This window comes from Actinia tenebrosa, unplaced genomic scaffold (genome assembly GCF_029948245.1).
Source record: "Actinia tenebrosa isolate PJP-AT-01 unplaced genomic scaffold, QUT_ActTen_1.0 PGA_scaffold8__29_contigs__length_14323225, whole genome shotgun sequence".
Classification (NCBI taxonomy): domain Eukaryota; kingdom Metazoa; phylum Cnidaria; class Anthozoa; order Actiniaria; family Actiniidae; genus Actinia; species Actinia tenebrosa.
Window position 1 is genome coordinate 4,237,377 of NW_028292585.1, and position 21,668 is coordinate 4,259,044.

At 38.9% G+C, this 21,668-nt stretch overlaps 1 protein-coding gene across 1 annotated transcript; it reads left to right on the plus strand.

Annotated features, from left to right (window-relative positions):
- Positions 1 to 38: 38 nt before the first annotated feature.
- On the plus strand, positions 39 to 19,590 carry LOC116298735 (ral GTPase-activating protein subunit beta). The gene is made up of 25 exons (XM_031707315.2): positions 39 to 165; positions 511 to 2,055; positions 3,037 to 3,223; positions 3,330 to 3,475; positions 3,564 to 3,661; positions 4,248 to 4,415; positions 5,064 to 5,312; positions 5,718 to 5,876; positions 6,445 to 6,611; positions 6,707 to 6,778; positions 6,854 to 6,890; positions 7,058 to 7,137; positions 7,608 to 7,706; positions 8,084 to 8,165; positions 8,246 to 8,337; positions 8,853 to 8,980; positions 9,394 to 9,481; positions 9,891 to 9,982; positions 10,243 to 10,315; positions 10,464 to 10,637; positions 10,980 to 11,860; positions 12,195 to 12,434; positions 12,944 to 13,060; positions 13,878 to 14,004; positions 19,214 to 19,590. The coding sequence occupies exons 2-24, from the start codon at positions 530 to 532 to the stop codon at positions 13,990 to 13,992; spliced, it is 5,070 nt and encodes a 1,689-aa protein (XP_031563175.2). The 5' UTR covers positions 39 to 165; positions 511 to 529; the 3' UTR covers positions 13,993 to 14,004; positions 19,214 to 19,590.
- Positions 19,591 to 21,668: the final 2,078 nt, after the last annotated feature.

A 21,668-nucleotide genomic window follows, 5' to 3' on the forward strand; every position in this document is an offset into this window, starting at 1 on the left:
TAGACCACAGGAAGCCCAATTGATTGAAGGAGAGTCATTAACAAACAAACATGGCGACTTCATCCACCCCAAAAAATTATAAATAAATCGTTAAAAAAGGCTCCAATATGCAGCCTCCGATAGTGAATTTCCTTCATTAAGAAAAGTATAGGAATTATTGACAAGGTAGGTGAGTCAAAGAGTTTTAAAAAGCTTTAAAAGTTTAGGATTTGACTTGACAAGATGACATCTGTGCATCTGTTTTCAGCTTCCTCGAAAGAGGAGAGGTCCCTTGTTAACGAGATTTACACTCCGAAAATATCTCTTTCTATTGTTATATATTTAAGAGAAGGATAAATTGCAATATTTCAAGATTCTTGTTATTTTAAAAACGTGTTTGGAGCTTGATTTTTAGCATTTGGCGTTTTTGAAAGCTGTACTGTCTAATTTGTTATTACCATTCGACGTTTTCGAATTATTGTAAATAAGATAAACGTAGCAGTCTTTAATCTTAGTTAATACCCTTTTCAGTTACTTCATAGAAAACACAATGTATTCGGAGTGGGTGTCCCTAAACCACACGTTAAGAGCAGATAAGAGGAATAGGAGTGTGTTGAGAAGCTTTCCCCGTCATGTAGGCAGAGAAATCGCACATACTATTGTAACGACACTGATTCAAGACCAAGGGCTGCCCGATAAAAAAAAACTGTCCTCGTCTAGTGAGGTTGACTGGGTCATGGAAGTTTTCTGTTATGGCCTTTCTCTGCCGATGACCGAAACAGATGGAGAAATCATTAAGGGGTGTGTGAATGTCTACATAGAGTGGCTTGGTGTGATGCTTATGGAAAATCGAGACAAGGTCATACCAGAACCGCTACTCAAGGAGCCTGTCAAATATGTACAGAAAATCTTCCAGCATTTGAAAAATTTGTTCTTGATCCGAAATGATAACGGCAGTAACCTTGCTCTCCAAGCATCGTTGTGTATTCGCGTACTCCAGTTTTTCAAAGTCATTGCCAGCGAAAGTCAACTTTCTCCAGAAATTTGGGATGCTTTACTTTGCTTGATGCTTGTCATTAATGAACAGCTACTTTCGCCGCCCTACAGTGCAGGAGGACTTAGTGAACATCTTAAAGAAATCCTCATTAATAGTCTTCTGGAAGTATGGCTACACGCAAGTGTTCAGTATTTTCCTCCTCCGTCGATGTGGAAAACATTACAAGAGCTTTGTATGTCTTGGCGACATCATAATGCTATGATAGAGTACTGGAGCAGTACTGTGTTAATGCTGACGAGAAAGGTTATCAAATGTCTCTATGGGAACTCCTTCCCTTTGCCACCTCTCAAGTCCAAGAAAAATGAAGTCCAAATTCCTGCAGTAATGAACAAAGAGACACTCCTTCAGACATGGTTCAGGATACTTCACATCATTAGCAACCCTGTGGATCTTTGTAACAGAGAAATTATTAGTGATACGGGGAAATTCAAGGAGTTTGCTCTGTCATGCCAAGACGTTACCTATCCATCAGCTCATCCATGCTTGGATTGTCTTCCAGAAATCTTTTTGCAAGCAATGAAAGGAATTGCAGTAATGGTGAACACTTTTCTGTGTATCACAACCACACACAACCAACCTGTGAAGCATAATCCTATAAATGCACCTGTTAAAGGATCAAGTCCCTCGGCATCTAAAAAGCGTGAGATAAAGACACTCAGCACAGGACTGGCTTTAGGCCTGGCGGATAACAAAGGTCTAGGTATACGATCATTGACCATGCCATCTCGGCACAGTAGTGGCACATCTATGACTGGCGTCCCAATGCCTGATGATGAAATGATAGGCGATGAGAAAGAGAGTCAGACTCCAGCATCTTCATTGTTCTCTAAATCACCCAGCTCAACTACCGCTCCATCTGTGGACAGTGTACTAGACTTGTATGGCGCTTGGTTGTTTGACGCAGCATTTGCAAAGGTAGACATGAAAGCAAGTTACGAAGCAATTGGCGATATCTACGCCAAGTGTTGTGAGACATCTGAGAATGCTGAACGGAATATCCATTCCCCAAGAAAAATAAGGTAGTGATCAATTAACATCCTATTATTATTAATGTATCTTTCCCAATATTACGGGAAAGAAATGCACCCATACATACCCGAGGAAATTGAATCATGATATAGTCAACTCTCCCCTTGCGGACACCCCGATATTACGGACATCTTGCTATTACGGACAGGAGAAAAATCCCCGACAAAAATACTAACAAAGAAATGCCGTAAATAGTTTTCGCTATTGCGGACACCCACTATTACGGACATGAAATGACAGTCCCGAGCGTGTCCACTGTAACGAGAGTTGACTGTATTAGCTGTGTTGTGTTTGAGAAAATGACTGGCTTGAGTTTGTGCATTGTGTAGTGCATTGCTGGACTGTCTTCTGTGACAGGTGATATTTTCAAGATGACATCTTTTTTGTCCACTAAAACATTCCTAAAATGCAATACAATTCCAACCCAACCTAGTCTTTTGATTCTCTGTATGATATTGGACACTGACATGGGATTCTAAAGGAATTGTATTGCATGTCATGAAATTAACTTTTAAACCCACTAGCAAAATCTTGCTAGTAAGTTTTGTTCTCATTAGCAAAAATTTCAAAGTCACCTAGCAATGGGACGCAGTGAATAACAAGCTTTACTTGATGCGGATTCTAAACTTTTCAGTCCTTCAATTTCTGGACTGTGGTCATACTCGCAAAACTTTGCTAGTTAAATTTTTTGTCACTTGCTAAATACAAAATTATGAAGTAATATATTATCTGCTAGATCAAGGCAACATTGAGCAATAGAGAATTCAGCATAGGAGTATTGTGATTGATTGGTCAAAAGGAACTTGATATTTTGATTTTCAACAGGCCAGCTGAGTAAAGAAACATTTCAAGACTCTAAAAATGATGTAGTACCTAGCTGTAATGATGCCAAACCAGAAAACCCCTACTAATTTATGCAGCTCCTTTAGTTTGTTCCTAAATATTTTTCCTGAAATGTTTTCTTTTTTTAGTGTTGAGAGCAGCAGTAGCATAGCAAAGAAAGACTACGCTGATGATGCCAATTTCGAACCAGGCAGAGCAGAGGCATTTGGTGCTCTTTGCCGTATCTTCTGTAGTCCAAGGGCAGAAAAGAGCATTCGACCAGTCTACCTCTCAAGGTTCTACTTGGCTATAGCTACTGGTCTTCTTCATGATGAGGTACATTTTAACATATCCACTGTGAAAACTCTCTGCTCTTTACTATCTATGGTATACATTGTTATGATTCCTCTAAATCATTAAAACTTTTTGTTTTAATTTATAGACATGTACAGGTCACATACTATGCAGTATACTCCTCAATGCACCTGATCTGCTGCGAGTTGACTTACAAGGGGTACAGGTCCTTTTGCCGCACCTCTTAGCAGCCTTGGAGATTGTTCTCTCTAAAAGACAAATTAATGTTTTAAAGTAAGACACAAAATTTTTTTTAGAATGACTTTTTTCTTCACAACAACTGTTACTATTTTCTCAGGAATCATATATATTTGTGTCTTAGATGTCCAGTGTCTATTACTGATCTGCGCCGAGCTGCAATCCACCTACTAGTATCCATGCTTTGTCTTCCCTTGCATTTTCAAAATCTACCAATTCAAGGTAAGTTTAAGTTCCTTCCCATCCGTTGTACACAACTAGATTGCCCTGTGTTAAGTATAACCACCCAAATTGGCCATCAGCCTCAGGGTACATCTTTAAAAGGTCTGATTGAGAGTTTGGATGACATTGTAATACAGTGAACACTCGTCTTGCGGACACCCTGATATTACGGACACCTTGCTATTCAACCAGGAGAAAAATCCCCCACAAAAATTCTGACAAAGAAATGACCGTAAAAAAATTTCGATATTGCGGGCGCTCGCTATTATGGACATGAAGTGACTGTCCCAAGGGTGTCCGCTGTAACGAGAGTTGACTGTATTATGCATAGATTGTAAATAGTTTAATAATATCTGTACTCATCATTGTGTTTTTTATTTGCGTTCATTCTATGCTAGAATATGCAATACATTTTCAAATTGTTAATAAAATGTATTTTACTACCATGACTTCATGTAAGGGGCTATTCCATGACATTCACTCCACACACACTACCATGAGTAGCATTCAAGCCCTTGCAAACAATAATATAATCCAACCTAATCCTAGAACTTTAGTCTGAAATGAGATGGTTATCGTTGAACAGATATGACAGCTGGATACCAGAAGAAGACACAGCCACCATGTGATGCCACACCCACCCACCCAGCAGCTCAGTTGACGTTTCTGTCATTGAAGCCCAGGATCACTCGTCTGCTGCTGGATGCTTTACAGATTGAATCTGATTCGTATAATGTGCAGATCCTCCTTGGAGGTGGAGTATATGTGATATTAACATTTTGTCGGCATTTTAGAATTAGCTTGTTTGTTCATTGATTTCTCCAAATTTCATGAATTCATCCTTACTGCCATCCATCCACACTACCATGCATTTATCCACTCATTCCTCCATTCCATCCACTCATTCATGCATCTCATCAATCTATTCATCCATGCTGCAAGAATCCATCTCATCCATCCATCCCATCCATTCATACCATCCATCCATTCATCCCATCCATCCATCCATCCATCCCATCCATTCATCTCATTCATCCATCCCATCCATCCATCCATTCATCCCATCCATTCATCCCATCCATCCATTCATCTCATCCATCCATTCATCTCATCCATCCATTCATCCCATCCATCTATTCATCTCATCCATTCATTTTTCACCCTATTATCCTATCATTCACTCTCTCACTCATTCCTCTTTTTGTTGTTCATTTTTTTACTTCTTTTGTACTTTTTTTCTTTTTCATTTATTCATTCAATCTGTCATTCACTCAATCATTTATTCATTTGCTCATTCTTCCATTCAAATCCTCAAACAAAAAAGAGTACAGTATGCTTCAGATATATAACCATCTCTTTCATTTACACTTAAGATCCTTAATATATCTCTTATATTTACCAGGAGTGTCATTAATCATCCAAGACACAGAGATTGCCCAGTCACTCGGCATAGCAGAAACAATCTCATCCCATCATATCCCTATCACTGAAGACAAGGAACTTCCCAACTGGACTGACTTCTCAGCTCGTCAACGGGGGAGGGCCAGTACTGGAGGGAGCAGCATGATATCTGAGGCTGGTAGCATCTCCATGGTTGATGCCGAGACAGAAGATAAGCTCACTTTTCTTAAAGTATCCAGTGAATCTTATGGTATGGTTTGAAAGCAGTGTACATACATTTTACCCTGGAGAGGGATTATGGGGAAAGATAGGTAGACTTCAATGCCTCTTGTAACTTGAATAAGGGTGGCGTAGTGTTAGTGCAGATATGTCTCAGGTCTCCATGTGAGAAGATTTTTTTTGGTCTCTACCTTGATTCAAGGGATTTTCTCCAGGTTTTCTGGTTTTCCTCCCTCAAAACCCCATTTAATGCACTAATTTCCAATTCAGTCTGTGAGATACATGTACCTGTACCCTGACTTTGATCAGCCCAGAAGCTTTTTCAGGGTATTGATAAAATTGAAATTTTTTATCATGTTTTTGTCTTTCAAATGGTTTCAAATCCGCTATGAAAAGGAGAAATATGTTTACATATCAACTATTATTTTTTTCCCAGATCCTGCTACAATTTCTGGCCTGTTTGTCCAGATGACACATCTATTATGTAACAAACTAGTGGTAACAAGAAGCAGTAAGTGGAAGCCTGACCTCCATGTGACCCTAGCTTCTTTTGAGGTCTTGTCTGGGCTGGCACAGCTCAGCATGCAACTCCTGGGTAGGTAGACATCTGTTGTGTGTTTGATGTACTACATTGTACCCATACGTCCCTCACAGGGGAAGGAGAAAAACTGTAATAACCCCACTATCACTAGGGAAGTTCTTAATGAAGCCACAAGAAGATGCTTTCTTTATACCCTTCCACTTCTTAGGAATTCCAGTTGAGGAGGTATGGGTATTTTCTGAATGTCACTATACCCTCGCACTCCTGGAAGACCCATTTCTCTTCATTGGTAGAAGTATGGACCCCCTTTGGGTGTATCATACTTGGAAGACTTCACCATATTCTACTCATGGTCCTTTACTAATTTTGATAAACAGGATGCATTGTGGTCTAGCTTGGGTAACAAATGCTATCTTACAAAGTGGGATGAACAAAAGATATTTGTACCCAAGCTAGACCACAATGCATCCTGTTAACAAAATTAGTAAAGGACTATGAGTAGCTCTGGTCTACAACATATAAGGCATGATGAACAAAAGAAGTTTGTACCCAAGCTAAACCACAATGCACCATGTTTCCTATCTTATAATTGACTTAACTTTTGATTTATATTCATCAACAGACCAAACAGAGTGTAAAAGTACCATTCACTGGCTGTGTGACTACGTGTCCTACCAGGCCAACAAACCAGCTACCCACCACTCACGTGACCTACACTCTATGATCGTTGCCGCATTTCATTGCATCAAGACATGGGTTGTTGCACATCCCTGGTTGATGGATGCCGAGGTAAGACCCCTGATTGATGGTAGCGCTGAAGGCAGACTCAACTGTACTATTCACCATTTATTAATTGAGTATTAACTGTTATTAATCATTGGTAGGACTGTCTTCAAGCTGTCATGGAAGTCGTAGAACTGGGTATTTCTGGCAGCAAGTCAAAGGATGCAAGACCAGTAAGTGTATGGGCTTCCTTTGTAGAGAATACCACAGGGTTCCCATGTATTCATAATTACTCTTTTGACTTTCAGGAGCCTGGGCAAGAAAAAAAAGAACCGCCTCTAAAAGGTGAAATATGGTTGAAAATAAAGAATGAATGTGAAAAAAAGAATAAGATGAAAGAATGAACAAAGTATAAAATGAAATGATATAGTAATGAATAGAAAGTGGATGAAAAAATGAAGATTGGAAGGAGAGAAGGAAAAACCATGGTATAGACTTCTGTATATTTGCAGGTGAAAAGGAGCTGAAACCAGTGTCCTTCCGGGTACGCGAGGCAGCAGAAGGACTGCTGACATGTATCATGGAACACCTGGTAAGCCATGTCTTCACGAAACATCTGGTCAATAGCATCTCGGCAGTTGATCGAGAGTGGTATAGTGATAGTACTTGCATATAGGGTCTCAAGCTCAAATCATGAACTCAACATCTCATTTGTTTGGTCTCTCCCTTGATAGAAGCTTTGCACCATCACGTGCCCATGCCAATAATACAGCTTGGGCTGCCTGTGGTTAGATGGCAGAACAATAAAATCCCTTTACTCTCGGGAATTGAATTCTTTTTTATGTAAAACGATTGTATTGTGATGGTGTAAAACCTCTATTCAAGGGTTTTTCACAGGGTTCTCAAGTTTTTCTTCCTCCAAAACCCAATATGCAAAATTTCAATTCAATTCGTTAGTGAATTTGGTCAGCTCAGTAGGGGTTGTTTGCAGATATCGATAAAGTTTGAAGGTTTTTGTTACTAGTAAAGGGTGTGCTTAATATATTGATTAAATGAACGTAGGGCTGTTTCCCTTCACCTTGTGGCCCTGCTGCCATGTCTTCTCTGCTCAATGAAGAGACTTTACTGGAATACTCCAGGAACAAGAAGAGATTAGACAAGGTGAGAAAACATAACATTACTATGGATTATCGTCATTCATTATCATTTATCATCACCAGCATCATCCTCATTATCACCATTCATCATCATCATCATCATCATCATCATCACCATCATTCTTTATCATCATCAACATATTCACCGTCACCTTCATCATCCTTATAATCATAATCACCATCATCATTCGACATCGTCATCATTATCATCAACATCATCGTCATCATCATCATCAGCAGCAGCAGCAACAGCAACAATTACAACAACATTAAGCTATCATCACCATTCCCCCATGGACATCGTCACCATCACGACTATCATTTTTTAATATATCGTCATTTTTGTTTAATGAGCGACATGTTGTACTGTTTTCATCTCAGAACGATCGTCAGTTCCGTTACTTCGTCATACGAGACAACACGCTGATCCTGGGGCTACTGGAAGACTCCCTGGAAGAGAAAGGTAACGCAATCCCACCTGAACCACAACCATGACTGTATGTGTTTACATCTGATAACATTGTATCTGATGGTTGTCTTTAGATCGTCTGCCTACTGTTGGTGCGATTATCCGTGCTCCAACTGGAAGACACGTCTGGACCATGGAGCTAAGACAGTTCTCCAGGAAAAAACATGTGAGTTGATATGACATCCTGTTAAAAATATCATGACACGAAGAGAGATTGCGTGACAAGTAATGCGTGACAAGTATTTCATGAAAAGCATTCCTTGATTCGTTGGGATTGCATTAGATGATGCATTAGAGCATGGATACGGTTACGTTAACGGTAAAAGATAACATCCTTTGAAACAATCACAGTGCGCGAGATCTCTGCTCAGCCAATCAGAGCACGTGGGCACGGTTACGGTACGAAATTAACGACATCTTTTGAACCAATCATGCACTGCGCACGAGATCACTCCACAGAAAATGAAAATGCTTAGACACAGTATCGTTACGGTCACTGCACGTTGCGTCCTTACTGTAGATTCTTCACTGTCACTGGAAATTTGCTCTACAACTCGTGTACCCATTTATGTTGCGTGACAAACTGTCTCTCGAGGGAAGTAAAGTTGCTTTTCATTCCAGACACATTCTAGGAAGCCCAATGAAGAGAAGATTGATACCAAGTATTTCTTTTATTACCAGGGACTGATTGAGGCTCACTTGACTGATCCTGGTCGTCCAATGCCAAGGATTGATCGTGCTACTGCACCTAAACCTGTAACGCACAGATACTTCCCACCTGCGGTAGATAATGTACCGCTCACCAAGGCGTAAGTGATCGATACGAGTCAATCAGCCATTCCGAGGTGGAGGGGAAAACTTGTTCGAGTAAGCATTGCAATGCATTGTGGGACTGTTTTAGAAAACATTTATCCAAGATGGCGTCTATTTAGTCCCCCAAAACAACCCCACAATGCACTGCAATGCTTACTCGAACCAGTTTTACCCTGCCTTAGTTCTGCGGTCCTGAAATATTCTTTCCATATTTACTGTAAAACAAACCTCTATTCGACGGACACCCTTCATTAAACAGACAGCTAGTCGCACGGTGGCAAGATTTTCTTCCCATATTTACTATAAAACAAACCTGTACGTAGCGGGCACCAGACAAAGTCCCGAAGGTGTCCGCTTAATACAGGTTATAGCTGTGGTTTATTAATATCTTTAACATGATTGTGTGCAGTGACCGCAGTATTCCAGACTTGGACGATATCCTTGACGACAAGTTGTACGAAGTACAAGACCACATGAAAACACTGATGCAAAAACAGGTTAGTCTACCTTGACTCCTTTCTCTCTCCCATTCGTTTATTCATATCCCTTCTCATACTCATGAATAATTAATGAGGAGAAAACAAAGCAAATCACTACTGTGACGGTGGTTTGGAAATGTGTTCTTAATTTGCATTAAATTTTGTAAACGTTTTCTTTGATTTTCTCCAAGAAACATTCATGAGTTTGAGAAGTAATTTCAAACACTTGAGAGAGTCCTTCCTCCGATTTCCAAACACCTCAAAGTCAGTTAAAAAAACTCGGCTGCGCCTCGTTTTTTCAACTCACTTTTCGGTGTTTGGAAATCGGAGGAAGGACTCTCTCGCGTGTTTGAAATATTACATCCAATCTCTTTCATCCTGTACCTCAAAACGTACTTACAACAACTGTAATTCGTTTGTCTAACAGGCTGAACACGAAGCGGTAGAGCAGTGTAAGGTGAACCGTGAGAAGGCAAGACTACGCTTCCCTAGTGACGATACTGAGAGTATACCACTGGAGTAAGTATGTTGTAGTGTATACTAGACCATGCGGCACGGTACACAAATAACCACGTGGGTTTCAACCAATCACATTGCGAAAGTTTAGAGCAGCGTGACAAATCACGGCACAACACGGTCACGGTAAAGAATCAATCACAGCGCGTGAAATTATTGTTCATCACGATGCTAAATATTATAGATGACGCAAACACATTTAGCGCAAATCAAGACTGCGCGCTGTTAATGTTATTTTGAGATGAAGCTTTATTCATTTTTAGACCTTGTGAAAAATTCCATGCATCACGGCTACTGTTATCTCACCTGGGACTCTTAACGGTTGAAGGTTTGAAGGTAAGCAAAGAAAACCATACGGTAATGCTTTCTTTTACTTGATTTGTCGTAGGCGCTAGTGAATAGACAGGGTCGTTCGGTCACATTCCTGTCATCCAACATGGCGGCGCTTTTTCTTTCGTCATTTCATTCTTTTGGTTTTTTTCAGGGTAATCCCGAAAACCCTTCCGAAAACTCCCTCTTCGCTTTAGACTCAACACGCGAAGGATTTCGCGCAGCTCTTGAAGCCCTGGACACGTTACCTACTCGCACCCAGGACACTGTGTTCGTGTTTTACATCAAGAATGGTCAACATGAAGCTGACGAGATCATTGAAAATGAGGTAAGGATGTATTGAATTCCGCTGAATCAAACGAGGAATCTTCCAAATCTTCTTTGATTTTCCAAAATTTTTCAGGTCTCTAAAAATTCCAAACTTAGAAGCTTAAATCAAATTTTAGAGGTTGGACATGCTTTATCTGTACATTAAAGTTATCCACACCCTTAAAAAACATGAAAATGTGATAATCTCCGCATCTCCGGTTTTTCTCCCTTGAAGTCAATTTTCAAATTCCAATTTGATCAGAGAGCCAGATTGGTAACAAGCCTTCTCTTTAGGGGAGGGAGTATTTAACTGGAATAAATTAATTTCTCATGTTATTATTTCCTCTATTATTTTTTCCAGATCAGCTCTTGTAAACACAGCAAATTGTTCGTCGAGTTTCTGTTATCCCTGGGTTGGCCGGTTGATGTAGAAACCCACCCAGGCTGGACAGGAAATATTCACGAGGCCTGGACACCAGCTGATAGTGCTACAGCAGATGATACACGTCCGAAGATGAGCAGAGATAAATCAAAACTAGCTAACAGTATGTCCACCATTACGAGCAGCACATCAACCATGGGTATAGATGGGGATGTTACACACAGCTCTGACGAAGACAGTTGGCTTGGTCGAGACCGCTTCCTTACGTGCAGGGAACAACTTGATAATGAGGATGGTGCGCAAAAAGATTCTCTCACGCAAGAGAGCTCTTTCACAGACTCAGTCACACTAGTAGATTCAGACACTGGAGCAGATTCTGTCACGCGGGAGGATTCCGTGACGCGAGCAGATTCTGTCACGGGGGAAGATTCAGTCGCACGTGATAACTCTGTAACGCATGAGGATTCTGAAACTTCTGCGCAAACAGTCACACAACAGCCAGATAATAACTCTGAAACATCTCCTGAAGGCCACCTGGACAAGGAACTGAACCAGATTCTTTACTATGCTGATATAAGCCGAGAGGTTGCGTTCGTCGTACCATCGTTACTCCCTCATTACCAGCGCTTCCGTAAAATGATCGTCAAAGCCGAGACATCTGATGAAGATAACGAAGAATCAGAAGAACTACCGAGGAATCGGCTGCGCGCTCGATCAGAGAGCATGGGCAGCCTGGAGATTAGTAGCAGTAGTACTAGCAGTATGGATATGAGGGCACAACTGGCCAGGCAGACGTCCGACGCGGTGGGGGCGTTTGGAAGTCGAATGGGCAAGTTTTCCGATGGTCCTGTGGACACAGGGTGAGTTCAAAGCATATATACTACGAGATGCACTGGAAAATCCATTGACTTGTATCAAGAGAGCATAAATAAGAGAAGGAAACTTCTTATTGTGGCGCGCGCCATGGAAATTCCCGGTTGGGCTATTTTTAGTAACCGGATGCAGTTTAAATTTCACCTTACCCTAATCCCGTGCGTCAACTAGCGCACGTGCCCGTGCTCTTTCCGTTTGTTGTTTTGATCACTAAAACTAAAAATAGCTCAACCGGGAATTTATGTGCCGCGCACCACCTTAAGAAGTTTTCCTTTCTTATATTTATGCTTTCTTGCATGTATATTATTTATTTTACCACAGGAAGCCCATAGTGAAACCCAGCGCACACAGCACATCGTCAGAAACTAATGTGATAGTAGCCTGGCTGGAACATTTCCCTGACCATGCTTGCTTCCCCATCGATGACTTGCTGCTCGAGATGGACTTCGGTAACACGCAGGGGGGTTCCCACAGGGGATTAGTCGACAAGGACACTGTGGTGATCTTCATTCATATATTACATAATGGATTATATCGAGTACACATAAGGTCTACCATAAGGTTAGTTATACTTAATACTACCCATAGGGGTACCCAACGGGGAGAGAGGGTACACTATTAGGTGACCAGGGGTACATTAGGGGATTGCTTTGCATAAATGCCCGTTGTGTCACCAAGGATAAGATAAATGAGTTCTAGGGTGTTCCTCAGTGATCTGTATTTGGTCCTTAACATTTACCAGTCGATGTTTCATGACTGCGTATTTCTCATCGAAAACCATATACTAATATAAATAAGTTCCAGGGTGTTCCTCAATGATCTTTATTGGGTCCTTAAACGCTCACTTAAATGTATCATCGGGGCCTGGTATATAAGTTTTTGGGGTGTTCTTTAAGGATCTATTTTGGGTCCATTATACTCTTTATACCAGTTCTAGAGATTCTACAATTGCACATGTGTACACCCACCACAGCACCCTCTAAGAATCATTTTAAGGTTAAGGCCAAGGTTATTCCAAACACCCTACTGTGCTATCTTAAGTGATTCTGATGTTTTTCGATCGTTCTCAGGTCTCCCATTGGAGGTCCACTATTGGACGGGATGGTTGTGAGTCGCCGTGCCCTGGGTGCCATGGTACGTCAGACAGCCATGAACATCGTTCACAGACGGCGACTGGAGATCGATACGTAAGTTCTAACCAATCACAGCGCGCGAATTCACTAGTCAACCAATTAGAATGCGCAGACAAGGAACGGAATTGACTTCATTTCCGTTGAACCAACCACAGCACGCGAAATCACTAGTCAACCAATTAGAATGCGCAGACAAGGAACGGAATTGACTTCATTTCCGTTGAACCAACCACAGCACGCGAAATCACTAGTCAACCAATTAGAATGCGCAGACAAGGAACGGAATTGACTTCATTTCCGTTGAACCAATCACAGCGCGCGAATTCACTAGTCAACCAATTAGAATGCGCAGACAAGGAACGGAATTGACTTCATTTCCGTTGAACCAACCACAGCACGCGAAATCACTAGTCAACCAATTAGAATGCGCAGACAAGGAACGGAATTGACTTCATTTCCGTTGAACCAACCACAGTGCGCGAATTCACTAGTCAACCAATTAGAATGCGTTGACAAGGAACGGTTATGGCACGACTTGCCCTTACCAGGACCTTTACACAGACATAACCCAATTATTATTCTCATTTCCCTAACTTCATTTCATTGTTAGAACATATTATTTAATGATTCCATTCTCAAAACTACGCGACCAATACTACGTTTTTGGCTTCCTTCAATTAAATTTGCAGCGGTCCTAGTATTTTTTGACTGATCGCAACCAAAAACCCTTGGGCTGTGCTACACACTATGTGTGGTCGCTCGTTTGTACCCCAAGCTAGACCAGAATGCACTCTGCGTGCCATTAAAGCGAGCGAGCGTGATATACTACATTATATTCTAGTTCTGAGCGATATTCTGTATATCTTTCCAGTTATTCTCCCCCTCAAGTTTGCCGAAAGCTGAAAATCCAGGATATCGTAAAGAAATACAGGAAAGAAATGTCAGTTCCGGAGTTCTACGTGTCTTTATTTGGTGAAGAACATTGATTCATTATTCAGGTTAGTGACTCATGCTTCGATAACATATTACCTCTAGGATTATGAGCCACACGACCAGGTGTAATATTTTGGCTATGACTTCTTTAGTCTCCTACGCATTGTCGTGACGCAATGCTCACTTGGCTTCTTACAACTGTGAAAAATCAGAACGAAGGGTACAATAACGGTAAAGCGAAAGTTTAACGATTTTTTTCAATAAATTTTGGTAGAGGCGACAAGTTTAATACGAATCAAACGCGATACTTTTTATTTTTCTTATTGAAATTGGGACCTTATTTTTCGTAGGTAGAACAATCTTATATTGCTTACCCGTGTTCTGCAATAAAATTTCTATATTTTCAAAATCCGATTTTGAAGTTGAACGACAGACGCCCCAGCTGTTGACTATCACATCCCTCGAAGCACGAGCTACAATTAGCAATCACCCAAAACTGTCATCTTAAGTTTCCTTAAGACTGTAAATCCTGTCACACTCCGTAATTTTCTCCAAACGAGAGAAAAGCGTTGTTATTGATGAAGATTTCGAAGTCACCTTGAAGATGTACAAACAAAAGACGCTCTTCATTTCCTGACCATTTGGCAATAGTAATTCTTATCGTCATGATTATGTCCGTTGTGCCAACCGTGTTCCTTCCAAGGGACAAAGAGCGATAATATCTAGAACGATTAAAACTGTCATTATCAAATGATTAAATTAGAAGTCGAAAATATTTGACGGATACTCATGATAGATGAGAAGAAAACTTGTTAAGGATTTGAAAGGATTATTTGAAGTGATAGGCTGCTTACCATTACACACGCTACTAAAAACCCGACTCAATGGCCCCGTCGACTAAACAATGAAACGATGAATGTTTCTCAGAAAACGATTATGAGTAGAATTTTTTATTACAAAAAAATTAACTGAATAAGTTTAAGTTCGGTTTTCACAAAGATTTCGCATCCCCTGGTTAAGGTTTTTTTGGCTTTTGTTTTGGGTGAAGGGAGAAGTACGAATATTTTTTGAAATAACTGAACTGGCATTTCCTCGTACTCGTCTTGTGGTTTGCTAACTAGATAACCAATGACAGCCAATGCGTGTTGTATTTACCACTGTCGTTCCATGCCAGGCTATACGTTCAGTTGCGTTCGTTTTCGTTTCGTGAGGTTAAGTAATGCTATCGAGGAAGATATGTTATATCATTAGGGAAATTACTAAATCTTCTATTTCACATATTTTTGTTTTTAATAGACCCCTTGCATTGATCTTCTAGAGGAATTGCCTGGGGACAGCACAATAGGCAGTCTTTTCTTATGCAAAAAAAAATCCATTGTTTTTTCCCCCAGAACAATTCCTCTAGCGACTCAGTGCAAGGGGTCTGTACTCTCTCGATCATTGAAGTAACTCTCAAATTACTATTGATTTGTGAATACTTGCGAATCGGAAATAATATGATATGATTATAAGTATATTTAGGGGGGAAATATTCAGAAAAAAATATCAATTATCCACCCCACTAGTTTCTCCCATGAAAACCCACGTGAATCGGCAGATTTCGCTAATTCTCCGAAATCACTGCCTTCAAGGGCTTCTAAATATATAAGACATTATTTAGGTATTACAAGAATAGCTTTGCTAGGAGGAATCCCACTCTAACTAGACATAGAACGCCTTACATTTTATATATTAAATCATCGATAAAATTAAGCGTTTCTAATGTTTGTTACGTCAAGGAACAGTTAGATAAATACGCCGTTTCCAACTGTAATCTATTTTTTGTTTGGGAATGATATTAGGAGAAGCGTTTCTATCAATCTAGCCAAAAATAACTCGAAAGGGAAGTTTTTAAATCCGAGGAATAAATTGGCTAAATTAAAGAGTGTGGCTGAAAGGCGGGGAACTCGAAAAACCCCGAGAAAACTGAGAAGCTGCAAAAATAACTCTAACTATAATGAGAACAACAAAAAAAAACGCTTCTAAAGCTAGGGGAGATTAAACAAAAAATACAAATAATTCGTTTTTTCGTGATATGTTTGGAAGGATATAGCAGACATGATGCATGCAACATGTCGTACTTTAACCGTCCAGAGTCAAGTCAAGAGACACTCTCAACATCTCTGCTCTAGTTTTAAGTTTCCTTCAAGTGCGAAGTCTACACGAAAGATGTCCTTAAAAGTGTCAAAGTTTTTATTCAAAAATGAAATTAGAAAGAGCAAATCATGGTTTTACAATTTGGTAATTGTAAAAATATTGGCGTAGATTTTCAAAATGTCATGTTATATACAACTCCTTTCGTGGCCTACATCGGCTTCCGGATCACTCATTCATTAATTTATCTTGTCAAATAATACGAAACTAGTCATTATGGCGGTTAAAAATGACGATAAATACAGCCTCTCTTTGTGTACAACGTGCAATTCAATAGTACATTGATCCAGAAGGTAGTCTAGGGACTCGTAATCCACGAGCACTACGATATATCGACAGGTTAGTTTGCTAGTTTGAAACTTTTCTATCATTTATCATTTCTAAGTCTTCAGAATTATCAAATAGCCTTCTAAAATCTTATGTTTTAAAAAGCTAGCCATTGAATCTCGTTGTTAAGCTTGACAATTAGCTCTTTAGCACCACTATAAATTATAACGAGTAGAGAGTAGAGAAGTAGAAGGGTTTTGTAATTTCCTAATCGAATAGGTCCTAATATTGGTCAATTTGAGAGTAAGTATTTTTTTCCTTCGCGCAAGGCTTGTTAAATCCAGCACGAAAGAACAATGTCATTGCAGAATCCATCAACATCTTGGAGCTTTGTTGTTTTACCTATATTTCTACTCACACCTTGGTATAAACTACCAGTTGGTTCTTGTTCACTACAAATATCGCGCTTCCCATAGCCAAGATTTCGTGAATTTAGCAAGACAACTCAGTCTTCTCTCGACGAGTAATCCGGTTAACAGAGAATCTATTAGGTTAGTTTTTATTCCATTAACGGAAACTATTTTAAAAAATTCTTCAAGAAAATTTCCAGTTGGCTTTAGGAAAGGAAATCTTCTCCTGTGCTTTGAAGGTAATTTTCCCGGTTTTTTCCCTCCGCAAAACTTCTAAATTCCCATTCGATTATGGAACGATTATTATTTCAAAATTAAGCAGAGGATTTTTAAAGTTGTTGTGGTCACGATATAGCGACAAAGACACTCCTTTAGCAAATTACGCTAAGTTTATAATCCATTAACTATTGATGTCGGGATTTCCTGGTCAACTAACTATTCCTTTATCCTAGAGACTCATTTCCTCGGTCTGTCTATCAATACGGCAGCAGCTGACGAAGTCTATCGATAAGCATATTCATGCTATATTAGTATAACTAAAGACCATGCGCGCTGTATTTATCCCACACAAAAATCTTGCACTTAAATGTACGCGTTGCTGTTGTATATATTTGATACATTTTGTACAATAAAAATTTCTTCATAAGTAATTCCCCTTTATTCGTAAAGCTGATACTTTGAAAATTTCAAAGCGTAAATCAGATTTCTGTTTGTTCCCGATTTCTTTTGTCGCAAATTTAATTTTTGTCATCTTCTTTGCTTCTGACTTCGGTGTTACTCTTTATTGAATCTAAAAAGCCATAGATTTGCGGCAGTCAGTTTTAGACGTTACGTGGAAACTCGTGCTTCATCCATGACGTAGAAGAAAAAAAATGTAATCCACTATTTTAAGGCGAGAAGCGAATTGCGTAAATATATATCACCTGATTTAAAAGTTTCTCAATATCCTGTAGTACCACTAAGTGGTCCATTCGGTGAAGTATCAACAGATAAATAAGGTAAATTAGTCCACTAATCACATCAAATAATACCAATGAGCGATGAGTAAGCTAAATGTACGCGTTAAGTTTGTTAAAACTGATTCACGACTTTACGTAATGGAGATTTGAGTGACGGAAAATCTTCAAAACCACGTCTCGAAGTTTTTTAATTAGGCAAAATTTGTAAAGTTGTTCAAAGGATCGGTGTAATTAATTCTTGTTTGAAGATTGTTATATTTGTATCTATGTAATGTTTGGTGGACATGTGAACATCTTTCCGGCTCTTCTGACTTGATCCTTGTAAACACTGTATTTCATAGTTAATTAAAACCGCGGTACAAATGATATGTGATGTGAGATGAATAGGAGATACGCTAGAATACTATGAATGAATAAGAGAGTTGAAGAGGGTAATACTAACTCAATCATGTGTCGTCAGAGAGATCAGTGTTTGGTTGGCGCGCTGTGATTGGCTGATAAAAGTAAAGGCACGGCTAACTCACAGAATGAACCCTGAAACAACCTCTGGGCTGATCTAAGTCAGGGCACGGCTAACTCACAGATCCAACCCTGAAACAACCTCTGGGCTGATCTAAGTCAGGGCATGGCTATATCAGATGGAATTAGAATTTAGCGTGTTGGACAAAGTGGAAACCCTTTGAAAACCCCTCGAATCACGGCCCCACAACCTCAAATCTACCGCGTGTTATTCACCTAACGTGGCATTTGACTGCAGTGATATAGACATTTAGATGCGCTAACCCTATAACGTTATTAGTGGGTGCTGTATAACTATGAAAAACTAATTACGCAGTGCGGTCATAACCGTACTACATTGTGCTGTGCACTTCATGGGCGCACCATTGTTAAGGTGTGCGCAGGGACTGGAGATTATTGCACATGCGCAGACAGCTGATATTGCATATCACTGAACTGTAAATAAAGTGAATAAAGTACAACTAAGCTCTGATTGCTTTCCCATTTCGGACAACTCGTCTTTGAAATGGGCGTAGTTTTATAGATTTTTAAACCCCAACAGATATCATACATAGATTATGAGTTAGGGTAAATTTAATTTTCTTAATGTTGAATGGATGACATCGATGTATGCTTCTCTTCTGACTAGAGTGCATGCACTAAACCCATGAATAATATTTAGTACTAATTAGTACTATTTCATACAGAATCCTTTGTTTCCTATTGTTTAATTATCACTATTTAGTACTAAAACTTAGTATTTGTTTCACGGGTTTAGTGCGAGTACTCTATTATTTACCAGGGCTCTAAATTTCAATTTCAATACCTTGAGAAATCAAATCACTAATTTTAAATAAAAGGTAGAACGAGCATAGCTGATACCTTTACTCTGGAGTCCTCCCTGAATACTCAGTAAGCAGATTGATATTTATCTCTTCTTTGTCCAGATTCACTATGAAGACATCAAATCTACTGGTAGCGTACGCATGTATTTTAGCAATAACCGTATCGTATGAAAGAGTCACCGCACGCTCAGATGATTGCTTACCCATCTGTGATGGACTGTATTATCAGTGTATGACGGGATGTTATGGGTGGGATGAATGCAAGATGTGCGTTAATGGAGCCACTCATTGCAGAGATAGATGTAGTAGCAAAAGATCTCTTTCATCTCCTGGGAAAAGTGGAAGACATGAAATAGGATGGAAAAGACTTCTACATACTCTCAATAAACAATAGTAGTAGTGTTTCTTGAATGTAGTTAAGGTTAACAATAAAAAAAACTTGAATGAAATAGAAAATTAATAAATCTTATTCTTTTAAATCGTTTTATGTATTCTACCTGGATAACTTCATTTTTATTTATGTATTTAATAGGCTATAATAAGTCTAACTTCTCACTTCTCTCTCATCTTTTTAGAAAGGAAAATTAATATCCAATTATAAAATAGAACAAACCTATGAAAACCATGGGGTATAGTCAATGCTTTTTGGCCAAAAACACCCATTTTTCAAGTGAAATAAATAATTCATATTTTTTGAAAAGGTGTGAAAAACACCCAAAATTGACCAAAACCATGGGCTATAGTCCATGCTTTTTGGCCAAAAACACCCATTTTTCAAATGAAATAAATTATTCATATTTTTTGAAAAGGTGTGAAAAACACCCAAAATCCATCAAAACCATGGGCTATAGTCCATGCTTTTTGGCCAAAAACACCCATTTTTCAAATGAAATAAATAATTCATATTTTTTGAAAAGGTGTGAAAAACACCCAAAATCCATCAAAACCATGGGCTATAGTCCATGCTTTTTGGCCAAAAATGACCCATTTTCGACTTTCTTTGAATAATGCATCATTTTGAAAAAGGTGTTAAAAACACCCAAAATTGACCTAACCCATGGGCTATAGTCCATGCTTTTTGGCCAAAAACACCCATTTTTCGAGTGATATAAATAATTCATATTTTTTGAAAAAATATGAAAAACACCCAAAATCCATCAAAACCATGTGCTATAGTCCATGCTTTTTGGCCAAAAATAACCATTTTCGACTTTATTTAAATAATGCATGATTTTGAAAAAGGTGTGAAAAACACCCAAAATTGACCAAAACCATGGGCTATAGTCCATGCTTTTTGGTCAAAAACACCCATTTTTCAAGTGATATAAATAATTCATATTTTTTGAAAAGGTGTGAAAAACACCCAAAGTCCATCAAAACCATGGGCTATAGTCCATGCTTTTTGGCCAAAAACACCCATTTTTCGAGTGATATAAATAATTCATATTTTTTGAAAAGGTGTGAAAAACACCCAAAATCCATTAAAACCATGGGCTATAGTCCATGCTTTTTGGCCTAAAACACCCATTTTTCAATTGAAATAAATAATTCATATATTTTGAAAAGGTGAAAAACACCCAAAATCCATCAAAACCATGGACTATAGTACATGCTTTTTGGCCAAAAACACCCATTTTTCAAATGAAATAAATAATTCATATTTCTTGAAAAGGTGTGAAAAACACCCAAAATTGACCAAAACCATGGGCTGTAGTCCATGCTTTTTGGCCTAAAACACCCATTTTTGAATGATATAAATAATTCATATTTTTTGAAAAGGTGTGAAAAACACCCAAAATCCATCAAAACCATGGGCTATAGTCCATGCTTTTTGGCCAAAAATGGCCCATTTTCGACTTTCTTTGAATAATGCCTGATTTTGAAAAAGGTGTGAAAAACACCCAAAATTGACCAAAACCATGGGCTATAGTCCATGCTTCTTGGCCTAAAACACCCATTTTTCGAGTGATATAAATAATTCATATTTTTTGAAAAGGTGTGAAAAACACCCAAAATCCATCAAAACCATGGGCTATAGTCCATGCTTTTTGGCCAAAAATGACCCATTTTCGAATTTCTTTGAATAATGCATGATTTTGAAATAGGTGTGAAAACACCCAAAATCCATCAAAACCATGGGCTATAGTCCATGCTTTTTGGCCAAAAATGGCCCATTTTTCAAATGAAATAAATAATTCATATTTTTTGAAAAGGTGTGAAAAACACCCAAAATCCATCAAAACCATGGGCTATAGTCCATGCTTTTTGGCCAAAAACACCCATTTTTCAATTGAAATAAATAATTCATATTTTTTGAAAAGGTGTGAAAAACACCCAAAATCCATCAAAACCATGGGCTATAGTCCATGCTTTTTGGCCAAAAATGACCCATTTTCGACTTTCTTTGAATAATGTATCATTTTGAAAAAGGTGTGAAAAACAACCAAAATTGACCTAAACCATGGGCTATAGTCCATGCTTTTTGGCCAAAAACACCCATTTTTCAAGTGATATAAATAATTCATATTTTTTGAAAAGGTGTGAAAAACACCCAGAG